The sequence below is a fragment of the Diplotaxodon limnothrissa genome, linkage group LG6 (genome assembly GCF_057381915.1).
Source record: "Diplotaxodon limnothrissa isolate DT_005_m linkage group LG6, D_limnothrissa_male_GT1.1, whole genome shotgun sequence".
NCBI classification, from domain to species: Eukaryota; Metazoa; Chordata; class Actinopteri; order Cichliformes; family Cichlidae; genus Diplotaxodon; species Diplotaxodon limnothrissa.
The window spans coordinates 15,095,940-15,108,763 of NC_140601.1; the positions used below are offsets into that span (position 1 = coordinate 15,095,940).

A 12,824-nucleotide genomic window follows, 5' to 3' on the forward strand; every position below is an offset into this window, starting at 1 on the left:
CAGCTGCACCAAGGCCGATCAGCAAGCACTCCAGCGGGTGGTGAAAGAAGCTGGCAGAATTATTGGAACAAGTCTGCCAGAGATCAGTAATATCTTCCCCACTCGCTGTCTGAGGAGGGTGCACAGTATCCTGCGGGACCAACATCACCCTGCGCGCCACCTTTTCCATCTGCTGCCCTCAGGGAGAAGGTACAGGTCTATACAGGCCAGAACATCCAGACTGGCCAACAGCCTGTATCCACAGGCTGTGAGGCTCCTGAACTCTCTGCCCCCCTCTCACGGACAATAACCGTATCCAACTTCTTAATAGCAATGAACTGGTCTGCATTGGTGCATCATATCTTTATTCTCTTCCCCCTCCTGCCCCCCCCCCCCTCTTTCTTAAATAGATAACTATCATATCTGATATCATATCTCACAGTACAATAATATTGAATGGGTTGCATTGTTGTATTTTGTCATGTTTCTCAGGTCTTTGTCTGAATTTCTACGAACATTATTGCTAAGGATTGTCTTATTGCATTGGAGTCACACTGGGTTAAATATGTACACTTGGGTTTTAAGGGGTATTTATTATTTTCTTCTTTTTTTTTGGGTTGTATGGAAGCCCCAAACGCAATTTCATTGTTCTTGACAATGACAATAAATAAATAAATACTAAAATAATACTAAATACTAAATACTAATAGAGCTTTTAGTAAAACCGAAACACTCCAAAGTGGCAAATAGATATCTCCACTCAACTCTGTCGAATGCCTTTTCGGCATCCAATGAAATCGCAGCTATGGGAGAATGACTGTCCTGAACCGCCCACATAATGTCAATTAACCTCCTAATATTATCAGCTGAAGAGCGTGAACTTATGACACCAACTTGATCTACATGTACAAGAGAGGTTATTACCCGGTTTAATCATCGATTAGCCAGAATTTTAGATAGAATCTTACTATCATATTTGTTGGCGTTTTCTTAAATTGCGGTCCTTTTGGCCCCTCGGGGCCACTGTAGAGAGTCCATTGTAGGAATGTTGACAATGCTGCAAGCCTGAATGCTCATCACTGCTTTTGTTACCCGTTGAAGGTCTGGCTCCTGGGTTTGGGTCCTCATAGACGTCAAAACTAGCCAAGCTCCGAGTAAGCATGCTGTCTGTGCAGATGTTAGCAGTATAATCCATTTGTTTCTTTCTCAGACTCAGTTTTTATTTCACCATCATGCTCTTGCCTCTTTGTACAGTAAAAATACAAATAATGTCAATATCTCCATTCTGAAAACCTGTAGACCAAACAACTGTTTTGCTCCTCCAGCAAACAACTGAAATCAGACTTAAGAAGTGTCATTCAGTCTGACATAAATGTAGCCTAAAATGCTTTTCTCTCATCATCTGCTCAAACTAACAGATGTAGGTCTGTTGCTTTAGCACTTGGTGTTTATTACATTCCTAATGTTATTTTAAACTTGTTTCCTCACAGGTCGTCTTGACTACGTGGTTGAGCGTCCTGCAGAAGAAGGCCTTCCTGAAGTCATCAGGATCCTGGATGACACTGACACTGTCAGTGAAGGTGAGTATGGTGAGTATCTCCCTCTCTCACCCTCCCCCTCTTCTCATGAAGCACAGCATCCTGATGACAGTGAAGAGGAAGGTGAGTACCCTCCCAACGTACCTGAGGACGTTGAAGAGGTGAGTGAAGACACTGACAATTCATCTGACTGGAACGACTCAGAAGAGTGGGGCGATTGGCTTAGCGATGACTCGGGGTATGACACCATGGATGAGAGAGATGATTCCCCTCTCATCCGGGAGCTTTCTCCAGAGCCGTTTTGGCACGATTGGCAACGTCCTATTTCTCCAGGTGGTGCCCCATTCGCCATGCCGCCTTTCGGCCACGCCAACGACCCACTCTTCCCTCGAGTCGTTGCCCCAGTCGGTGATCCGTCAGCTGCTCCTCCTTCAGCTGCTCCTTCTTCACCTGCTCTCTTATCTACTCCCTCAGCTGCTTCCTCTCCTGCTCCGTCACCTCCGCCCTCACCTGCTCCTTCTTCTTCACCTGCTCTCTTATCTTTTCCCTCAGCTGCTTCCTCTGCTGATCCTACAGCTTCTCCTTCTCCTTCAACCTCAGCTCTTACCTCCTCAGCAAAGAGAAGGAGAGAAGACATCTGCACTGAAGAGGTAAGTGCAAAGGTAAGCAAGGTAAGTGATGACACGTTCTATGGCCCTTCAACATCATCGGGTTCTTTTGGTGTCAGACGCTTCTGGGAAAGGCCTTTTAACCTTTCACTTGATGACAGCGACTCTGACTAGATTATGTTAGAACTTGTTTTTAAACTTGTAAATATCTTTTAATTTTTAATTAACTTTGTAATATGTAAGTTAAGCCTTTGTGTCTTGTGATGTTTGTAAGACAGCTAACTAAGAATATCTGACTTTTAAAAAATATTAACTAACACATGTGAAATGTATTGTTTTTTTCTTAATATGTGACTTTGCCTGTGTGACTGTAAGGTAGTGTTTTAGATATTGTTACTTCTATTTCTTTTGATATCACAGGTAACTATTTAAATGACTTACATATTTTTTCTCAAGCTCTAGCTCACCATGCAGGACAAAGGTAAGTCTGTACTTAATGTCAACACGAATAATTAGAAAAGGTTTAAAAATGATGTAGTGAACTGACTGTAGTCTCTTGTTTTTACATAAGGTATAGCCTGTGGCTCAGGGATCAGAGGTGAAGTAAAAACACATAACAGAAGAAAAGTAAATTGAACAACTCGGTGATCTGTGAATTCATGCTTTTCTCTTTGTCTTTTTGTCTTCAGGTGCTTTAAAATCGTCCTCTCCCAGCATTCAGCACTTCAGACACTCAACGTCCAGGACGGAGCTAACACAGAGAGATACTCCACCCAGAAGACAGCCTTACCCCAACCCGATGAGAAGGATGGATGACCAAATGACAAACTGGAGAGTGGTGCTGTGTTCCAGCTATGTAAGTTATCACCTCACATTGGCTACAAACTGTTTTGAAGACTAAATCCTTCCAAAAGCTGGTATAAATCATCGTCCTACAGTACTGTAGGTGTAAGTTTATTTATGTTTATGTGTGTATGTTGAGTTTAAAATTGCATTTTAACAACATGCTGCAGCTGCCTACAATGGAAATCCTGTTTTGTGTTAAAATGACGTCTTTCTTGTGTTATTGCTTTGCAGGGCAGCTGAGAGTGGACAGAGCTGCACAGAGGACCAAAGATCCACTCTCAGCACTTCATACCTGACTGGCCACAGCACCACCCCTCTTCACCCAGGGTGAGGAGGGTCCTGACCCCGCCTGCACAGAGGGAGTTGTGAACATGCACTTCTGTGTCGGTGGGTTTAGGAGCCTCCTCACACACACACGGATGAAGACTGTCACTGGAAGATGTCTCCATTGCATCAGCAGGACGTAAGCATTTGTATAATATTACAGTTTGTGATGTTTTATACACGTTTTTATTGCTTCACTTCAAACTAGGAGATATAAAATAAACCAGTTTTCAAAATATTTTCTGTGTATTTAGTTGTTTTTTGTTAATAAGTTATTTGGAACATCATTGCAACCTGTCAGCTTTTTATTGAGGATTTAGAAAGTTACTGGTGGCCCGAGTGTGTACAGTGGGGTGTTGTTTTTGTCACATGGTGAAAGTGACCTCAGGGGGAGCAAAAAGAACAGCTGAACAATTTGGGGATTCACAGACTTTGGTAATCGTTAAAAAATGAAGAAAAATAGTTCTGTGTGAACAAGAAGCTCAAATATAAACCATCCTGACACACTGACACAAATGATCTGCTATCAGTGTTTTCATGAACCTGGGTGAAGGTAATCTGCATGAGTTTAACCTCCCTGTCAAAAACCTGTATGATTCTGTTAGCACTGTAACAATGAGGTCTTGCTCGAGCTACTGATGAAGCTTTATCAATGCTTGTTAAGTTTCCAAATCACATTTTATCCCGATGGTCCAAGGCTTACATCTTTATGCTCACAAACGTACTTCTGTAATTAATCAGTAACCAATGTATTACTTTAAGTTACAGTGTGAGGGGCATTAATGAACATAAATTAGATTTAACCTTCAGAACTGCCTTAATTCTTTGTGGCACTGATTCAACAAAGACCTGGAAACATTCCTCACAGATTTAGTTTCATATTGACATGATAGCGTCACACAGTTGCTTCAGATTTGTCAGCTGTGCATCCATGTTGCAAATCTCCTGATCCACCACATGCCAAAGATAATCTGCTGGATTGACATCTGTTATAAGAGCAGTATACTGTGGTCATAAAACGATGGACATGGTCAGCAGCACAACTCAGGGAGGTTGTACCTCTGGAGAGGCCCCTTCCTACACCTGAAGTTTTGACCAGTGAAACGTTTCCTCACACAGTGTTTCCTAGTGTTTCATCAACAAAAGGAGAATTTGTTCCTCAGACTGTGCAAAAAGCCCTGACGCACCACAAACCTGTTCATGTGTCTAACTGTTTTCCCCACTCAGCGACACACCGGCCGGGGATCAAACTCTGGTAATTGGTGATTCTGTTCTGAGACACGTGAAGACAGCAGCAACCATAGTCAGTTGTGGACGGTGATCTGTTATTTGTCAAACTCTTTAGCTGTATGCACATACTGTGTCTTCTTTCAGTATTCAACCTTTTCCATTTAAAGTTTCATTAAATATCAAAAATGATGTTTTGAGACTTTAATGCAGAATCAAAAAAAGAAAAAGTATTTTTTTTATTTAGAAACATTTAAAGAGCATCATTTTACACACACACACACACACACACACACACACACACACACACACACACACACACACACTCATGTCTTTGTTGTTGTCTTAAAGCTCATCTTTGGTGTTGTTGGCTTTTTTTGCCTCCTCAGCTTTCATGGCCTCGGTGTACTTCCTCCTGTCTTCATCCTCCTGGATACACAAAGGAGAAAAGTATATTTTTAACTGAAAGAAAAAGGCAGCTCGCAAACACACAGACAGCTATAAAAACACACAAAGGCACAAGTGTAAGGATGATCATTCACCTTAGCTCTGTATTTTTTGGCTTTCTCCATCTCCTTCTCTACAAACTTAATCAGGGGTTTCAGCTTCTTTTTTCCAGTGTAAACCACCACCTACGACACAGACCACAGAGATCTCACTGTAATGAGCCTGGTTTCCTCTAAAGAGCAAATAATTCCTTTTTTAAAATCTGTTTTTCGTGATGATATCATAGGCTTTAATAAAAACGATTAATCGCCTCATAATTGCCTCGTACCCTTTCAGCATACAGAGCAGGAAACAAGCAGAGTGATGGGTACGTGCCCTGCACTGATAAGTTGATATCATTGGCTGAAGCATCGATACGAGTGATGACCACGTCCTCGCGCTCCTCAAAGGCCTCAGCTAGTTCCTCCCACAGCGGAAACACAGCGCGGGACTCTTTACTGTAGGGCAGATCTTCAATACAAACACATACGATTACTTTAGGAAGCTCTCTATGTTTTCACTTTTAATCACAACATAAATTTGAACTTTCCTTGTATCAAATGCCCTAAATAAGGGCATCATTTTTTTTAATCTGTCAAATTTCATCACATTGTTTGGGATGTATCTCTGCAGTCTGTCTATGGATCTTAAATAGAATTTGAGTGATGGTTTTAGCTGAACTACATAAAGGATTGGCACAGACTTGGTTGCTTGTGTTGGTTTGCTCATTTTCTGAAAGGTTAACTGATCATTTCATTGAAGGGGACTTCTTCAAGTGTTTGTATTGCCTGGGAGATCTGTTCAAACACTTTTTTGACTCATCATGTTAGGAGGTGGTGGGTAGGTGTATTGTTGTTTTTGGGTTTTGTTTCCCTTTTTGGCATAGGTAGGCGGGGCTTGATGGCATTCCGGCACACCTGCGGCGCATCGGACGTCATCAGTGAGCGCTTTTATGGAGCTGAGTCACGGACGTCTGGTGTCGGAGTATTGTCGCTGTCATAAGTGGTAACGTGTTGGTGCAAGCTGAATCTGTTGATTCCACGCTATTGAGCTGCATGTTTTGAGGATCCATCTCCTGCCTGCTTCTCCAGTCGAATTTCCCAGAGGAACCCACCCGAGGGATTAATAAAGTTCTATCTTATCTTTGTTCTAGCCTGTCCCGCTGCCTGCTCGCCTGCCTATTTGTCTTTGTGTTGGCTTCTTTGGATCCGTGACGGAGAGTTACTTCATACCAGTCTGTGACCACCGCTACAGCTGTAGTTCTGTGTTTCAAGTAAGCTCTCCAACTCTCCCCATCGTCTTTAGTTTAACTCTCGGCTATCGACGTTACTCCGTAAACTTTGTTTGTCCCTCGTTTTCAGGTAGCTCTGGTGCGTCATCTGCCCACCCGCATACCTCGGCTCCGTCTCGTCTCTTCAGCTCTGCTCTCCTTGCACATTTTTACCTGTCACTGTATATAGCCCCTTCCCTTGTAAATATTTCCCCATCATTGTATATAAATCTGCATCACTACTATCTTGTGCCCGTGTGTTTCTGCCACTAAATCCATCCGTGTGAGTTCTCCTAACACATCATGTTAGAGAATCTTTTTCCTTATACTCTCAGGGCCCTTTAAATACACTCCCAACAACTCAAATCATGTGCGTTTTCAATCTAAAGGCTTGAAGGTGCTGTTTAGCTTATGGGATTCAGAGGGTGGTCGCCAATTTTAGTCACCAATGACTCCCAGTATAACTTAGGGCCCTCTTTAAAAAGAAAAACAAATTAAAGCATGATATTAAAATGAACAGTGTTTACATACAAAACAGGACAAAAACAGTCTTGTCTGGGTTAAAGGCAACTTTCTCCAGATTCATCCCCACCAGCTCCTTCACTGGTTTTTGGTCCCATCCTTCAGGTATCGGCTCACTCTGCATCTTAGGCTGTTAGAGATACACAAGTCCATTAAACACATAAAGACGAGCTGCCTCCCGGGTTCTGTCTCTGTGCCACACAGCAGAGGTGAGTGGGACTTACCTTGGCTTTGCCCTCGAGGTAGTCCTGGCAGAACCTTTCTATGATCTCTACGCTCAGGGCGTCAGAGGGCAGATGGTAGGTCACGTGATTTGACAGGTTAACCAGTCGGATTAGGGGAGCCTCAAAGTCCCGCACCCGGAAGTACTCCATCATTCTGCCATTGCGAAGCTCAGCCACGTTCACCAACACAAACAAAATCTGACACACAAACATATACAGCCCTCAGACGCTCCTGTACATCACAACAAGGCGGCAGGGCCAGGAGGCAGCCTGGGATCAAACCACCGACCTTCGGATTAGTGGCTGACCTGCTCTGCCACCTGAGCTACAGCCACCCCGTAAGAATGCCCTAAACAGTATGGTCAAAAACAAAGGAAAAATTAAACTAAATCTATGTGCTGTATTCATTCTTATCTCACTCTGGGACTAGAGTAAGGGTCAGATACGGTCATTTGTTTATGATTTGCTGTTCTGCAGCCAAACTGCTCACAAGACCTTAGTAAAGAACTGGTTTGGGTAAAAAGTAGGTTTAAGGTGAGGATTAATGTTATTTATGCGATCGAGTCAAGGTCAGAGTCTGAAAATACATTATTATTGACCTCAAAAGCACAGACATATGTTAGGTACCTTCATCCTGAATGTCTCTGCAGCGGTGCTGAAGGCAGAAAAAATCTCATCAAAGTCTTCTGAACTTTTGTTGACAAAGAGAAGAGCGTGGTTTAACACAGGCGAAGATAAGATCTGAGAGGCTGTCTGCAAAAGGAGACAAAGCGGTTCAAACACTTAAGCAGTGAAACTGGATTTCAGCTGGCGCTAATGTTAAGGCAATTCAGCACATTTTTAAGTTCAATGGACAGAGCCCTCTACTGACTGAGATGATCATAACAGGTGCAAATGAGGATATTAAGTTGTAATTGAGCCGCTAACTGCAAAGGCAGGAGGTGAAGGTGGATAAAGAGGACAACAAACTCCAGCTCTGTGTGCCAAAGCTCCAGTGCATCCATCAGAGTGTGAACGCATGTGATAAAAAGCACTTAAACTTCAGTTAAAGTGCTGTGCAAACTCATTCAGAGTTTAAAAACACCTTTTAATATGGCGTCATGTATGCCAAAGAGGTGGATAAATATTAAAATTGATTTTCAACATAATGCGATCCAGTACCACCACCACCACCCACTACGACCTCAGTGATAAAGATAAAGTAGAATAATCACCTTTCGGGCAATGTCAATGTAACCCCTATAGACATGGTTACTAGTATTTTCTTGTTTTTACCTGGTAATATTATTTCCGACACCCCTTGAACACACTTTGATTTTCTGTAGTTCAGTGAATGCAACAAAAGCACATTGCTGCATTAAGCTAGGCAAAACGGAGCAAGACACCGAGAGCAATTAACAAGCTACACAGTGAGTCTTTTGGTATAAAATAAGTGTTATAAAGTATTTTCAACAGTCTCTAACTTAAAGTTATGTACTTTTCAGAGGCCTTTATGTGTTTTACTCTCGACCAAAACCAGGCAGAGCGTGTATTTGTTTCTTGGGAATTCCGGTGAGTTACTAGAGATGATAAGTTAGCAGGAAAACTTATGCTAATTGTACATGTGGTAAACACTGCAACAGTGCGAATTCCGTATTGTCTAAAAAAAGCTAAAACCAGTCGGAGTACTTGAATCGTGTGTGAAATGGAATGTCGTATTTTATTTTATTGTCTATTTGATTGGGCATCTTCACAAATGTGCAAAACTAATGCAGGATGCACTTCTCTTTTAGCCATAAATGTTGTCCAGTGCCTTTTCTGCACTTTGTAATTTCAGTTATAGGTTAATACAGGTAAATAAGTTATTTAAAACTAGTTACGTTACAAACATTTCATGATGTGATTACATATGCCTTAAAAAGGGGTATATAAATACAATTGATTGTAATGCTGTAAAGCAATACAAATGGAATTCATAGAGACAGAACAATGTTAAAACAACAGTGTACTTGATTTTGAAAACTTTATGAGATCTCATTTTATTTAGAAAAACTGTTAAGAACTATTCTGTTTATTGCTCTGTACTGTATGTGCAGACTGGTTTTTTGTGATCCTGGATCTGAAGTGGTTCTGGATATGGATGGCGAGCCAGACCCTGTGAAAACTCTTGGCGAATCCAAAAGCAGTGTGGCCAGCTGTTCTGGATGCAGGAGTAGAGCTACAGTCTGAATTACTTCGAATCGCAGGATTTCAGATAAGCAAGAGCAAAAACTGCTTACTTCATACGGATTGTTTCTCTGGGAAACTATTGAACTCCCAATATCCTGCTCATCAGGAGTCAGGTCTAAAGAGACTACTTATTTTATTTTATTTTGTTGTTATTTTCAAAAGAGCGCTCTTCTCTGTTGATCTTCTGTTAATTTTCTATGCTGTTTACATTGGATTATTGCACCACTGTAACATTGTAATAAATCTGCCGGCTGTTCAACACTCAATTCTCTCAAATTTATTTTACTCCTCTCGAATCTAGTCTATAAGTTTAACCCTACTATACTAAGCAGGTGTTACATCAACAATAGACTTATAAAAGTTTATGGCAGAAGAGCTGCATTACACTGCAAGGTGCAAGGTGCTCGGTGGGTGTAGCCTACATGAAAACAGCAATTAGATTTCAGTCAGCAGAGATTTTCCCTGAACACCATCCCAGTGGATTCAGACCAAACCGTTCCTACCGTAGCTGTTGTATATGTGTGAAAATACACCATGGACACAACACTGTACCTGCCCGGTGTACTCAGTGACTGGGTCCATCTGGTAGATCGTGATAAAGACAATCAGGACCCCTTTAGATGTCTCGGGCGTCATTTTGTAAGCCTTGATGAGCTTAGACTGCAGTGGGCACACACAGACACACAAACATACATGGTATCACAGGTAAGACTATAACCAACAAGTCTGCTTCATATATTTATGCTTCTTTTGTAAAACTCTGGATGCAACATCAAGATTTCTTTCAGTTATGCCGTCTTTTTGAAGGCTCACAGTGAGGTTTATGTTTAAAATCTCACTCATGTTTTATGGCATTCACCCTCAGCTAATTTCTCTTAACTAAACAGAACTAAAAACTAACTAAAGAACTAAAACCTCTCTTCACATAGAGCAATGTCACAACTAGTATTGTTTTTGTGAACCGGTGTGTTTGTATGTGTTGTGCGTGAAGAACCTTTTTGAGCATCAGAACAACATCATGTGTGTGGCCGTATTTGGCGATGACGTCATCGTCCTGCGTCACCACAAACCTGACGTCAGGAAGCTCGACCGCCGTGGCGTAGAACACCTGGACGTACTCGTGGTTCAGCTCCTGCTCACACGCAAACGCATAGAAACTGTCGGAGTGCGGTAGATGCACAACATAATAGAGAAGGGAACTCAGGCGAGGCTTTTGTTTTACCTTAAAGAATCCAACCACTGTCACCTCTTCTGAGGCCTCTGATTGGCTGAGATCAGTGACGAGGTCAGCAGCTGACCCTGCCCTCCGTTTCAGCCAGGTCAAGATGGAAGCCGAGCTCTGAGGAACTTCAGGACAATCCAAGATCACAAATCACTTTACTGTTAATATTTTACCCAAAACAATTAAGATTCAACAGCTGAGGGGATCCTAATAACTCCTGGTGCTCTGCAGGAAATATGAAACAACAGCCAGTAAACTCTAACCACTGGTGTTTCACAACAAATGGCAGGCTAGTTAACTCAAAGAGACACATATCTGAAAAGTTCAAGGCAAAATTTAATGACAGGGTGTCAGCTTTAACAACTTAACTGCAGCATGTGCCTCTTTCATCCTGATCTTTTCACGTTTCCAGAATAAGAGCAAACTTTCATACAAAAAATGCGATTAAAATTTGTGCTGGATAACTTTAGAGATATATGGTTCATATGAAAACATAATGACTCCAGCCAGGGCTTTCACTGCTGTTTTTATTACCCAGCATCTAGCCATCGGTGGTGCCAGCGAACATCATAATGAAGTCAGAGCACTAGAGGACAAAGCCCTCGAACAGAGGTAGAGGAAGATTCAAACCAAAGCATCTCTTTGTTTCTCTATTGTTTCCTAATAATCAGAACCCTGATTTTTCATTCGCTTTGTCACATGATAAAATAAGTGTGGATCATTTATTTTTCAGCAGTATGCCATATCTGGAGCTACTCCTCTGGGTCATGTCATATGATATACATTGTTCTTGTTAAAAGAATAAATGAGATGAATGAAACTCTTCTGCACCTACCAGGGCAGGCTACTGGGTTGTGTTTATCTCCGGAGAGGTACAGTCTGATTACCGGGTGGCCCGTTGCGTTCAGTTCTTTAGCCAGGTCCTTCTCTTTTGACACATCAACCACTGCCAGCTTGACCTTTGACCCCTTGAGCTCTGCTGCAGCTCCTTGGAAAGCTGTAGACACGCGCTGGCTTTCTCCCGACAGAGGTGCAACTGACAGACACGCAGAGGAAATGAGGATTTGATTTCTTACACACCTTGCAGTCGCCTGTTTGTGCGCTTACCATATGAAAGTATGAAGGTCAAAGGTCATGCTGTACTAGGCTTGATGTTTAACTTACAGAAGTGCACCAGGAGTTGGTCATGCTTTCTCAGCGCCCTTTTGAAATTCCCCTTCTTCAGCTGTAACACTCCGTCTTTCTCTGGGAACTGTTTGTCTTCCTTCGTGTCGGCGGCGACGCATACGCCGAGACAGAAGGCCGTCACGCACAGCAGCAAAAGCCTCTTCATGGCGGTTCAGTCTCACACTGACAAACTTGGCGGGAGTGGTGAAAGGGAGGTCTGATGTGTGTATCAGTGCCGAGGAGGTATAACTGTGAATCCTTGCGTTATCTGCCGCCTGGACCCAGCAGCCTATAGCTGATTAACTTTCCTATCTGAGCACTGCTGTATGTCTGCTATTGGCTGCTGTTCATATCAGGCTCTAGTATCTAAACGCTAAACCCTAACTTTGTTGCCTGTACAAGGTCACACAGCAGACATAAAAGAGGAAGTTACTCACACATTTGGTGTTTGTGTTCATATGCAAAGTGCACCCATTTGCCCTCGAAAATACATAAATGCATGTTTTGTTTTTGGTCCGCAACGAAACATGACCTCAACTTGGCAAAGATACTAAACATTCACTACAGCATTAAAGGCAGGGAAAGAAAGCCCATTTATCACTTTATTTAACAGCCTTTTCATTCTTGATCCCATACTGTCATATCATTTTATCACACTGTTTTTATACTGGACTTAACAGAGGGTTAGATAACAAGAAAAATGTCCGTACAACCAGAGGTGTGGACTCGAGTCACATGACTTGGACTCGAGTCATTAATTTTATGACTTTAGACTTGACTTGAAAAAATGTTCTAAGACTTGTGACTTGACTTGGACTTTTACACCAATGACTTGGGACTTGAATTGGACTTGAACCGGTTTACTTGAAAAGACTTGATATTTTACCCCAAATATAAAATTTAACATGCATATTATATAGAGATTGAAAATGTGACGTAATTCACGGGTAGAACCGCAAAGGATTCTGGGAACTCGTGGCAAGAGGTACTAGCGCACGCAGGCTTTCAATTGAAATCAGTTATACAGCGATAAAAAGAAACACAAAAATGTTGTCGCATGACAGCCACGGGAAGCCGACGGGTAAAGAGATCGGTTGTTATCGGATTACGTCGTTGAAGAGAAATTGTTCGAGCCATGTTTCCGAAGTAACAAAGAGGCGACGGATGGACTGGATTGCAGCCACTCAAAGATCAAATATAACG

General features: G+C 42.1%; 2 protein-coding genes across 2 annotated transcripts; one reads left to right on the top strand and one right to left on the bottom strand.

Moving 5' to 3' along the window:
- Positions 1 to 882: 882 nt before the first annotated feature.
- LOC146630314 (uncharacterized) lies at positions 883 to 2,299 on the top strand. The gene is made up of 2 exons (XM_085356564.1): positions 883 to 895; positions 1,470 to 2,299. Exons 1-2 carry the CDS (start codon positions 883 to 885, stop codon positions 2,297 to 2,299), a joined length of 843 nt encoding a protein of 280 aa, XP_085212690.1.
- A 2,568-nt stretch (positions 2,300 to 4,867) lies between these two features.
- LOC146630315 (protein disulfide-isomerase) lies at positions 4,868 to 11,787 on the bottom strand. The gene is made up of 11 exons (XM_085355747.1): positions 11,619 to 11,787; positions 11,290 to 11,490; positions 10,455 to 10,579; positions 10,227 to 10,364; positions 9,785 to 9,892; positions 7,652 to 7,777; positions 7,025 to 7,222; positions 6,810 to 6,930; positions 5,298 to 5,479; positions 5,065 to 5,154; positions 4,868 to 4,951 (listed from the first exon to the last, which is right to left on the bottom strand). Exons 1-11 carry the CDS (start codon positions 11,785 to 11,787, stop codon positions 4,868 to 4,870), a joined length of 1,542 nt encoding a protein of 513 aa, XP_085211873.1.
- Between the last annotated feature and the right edge of the window lie 1,037 nt (positions 11,788 to 12,824).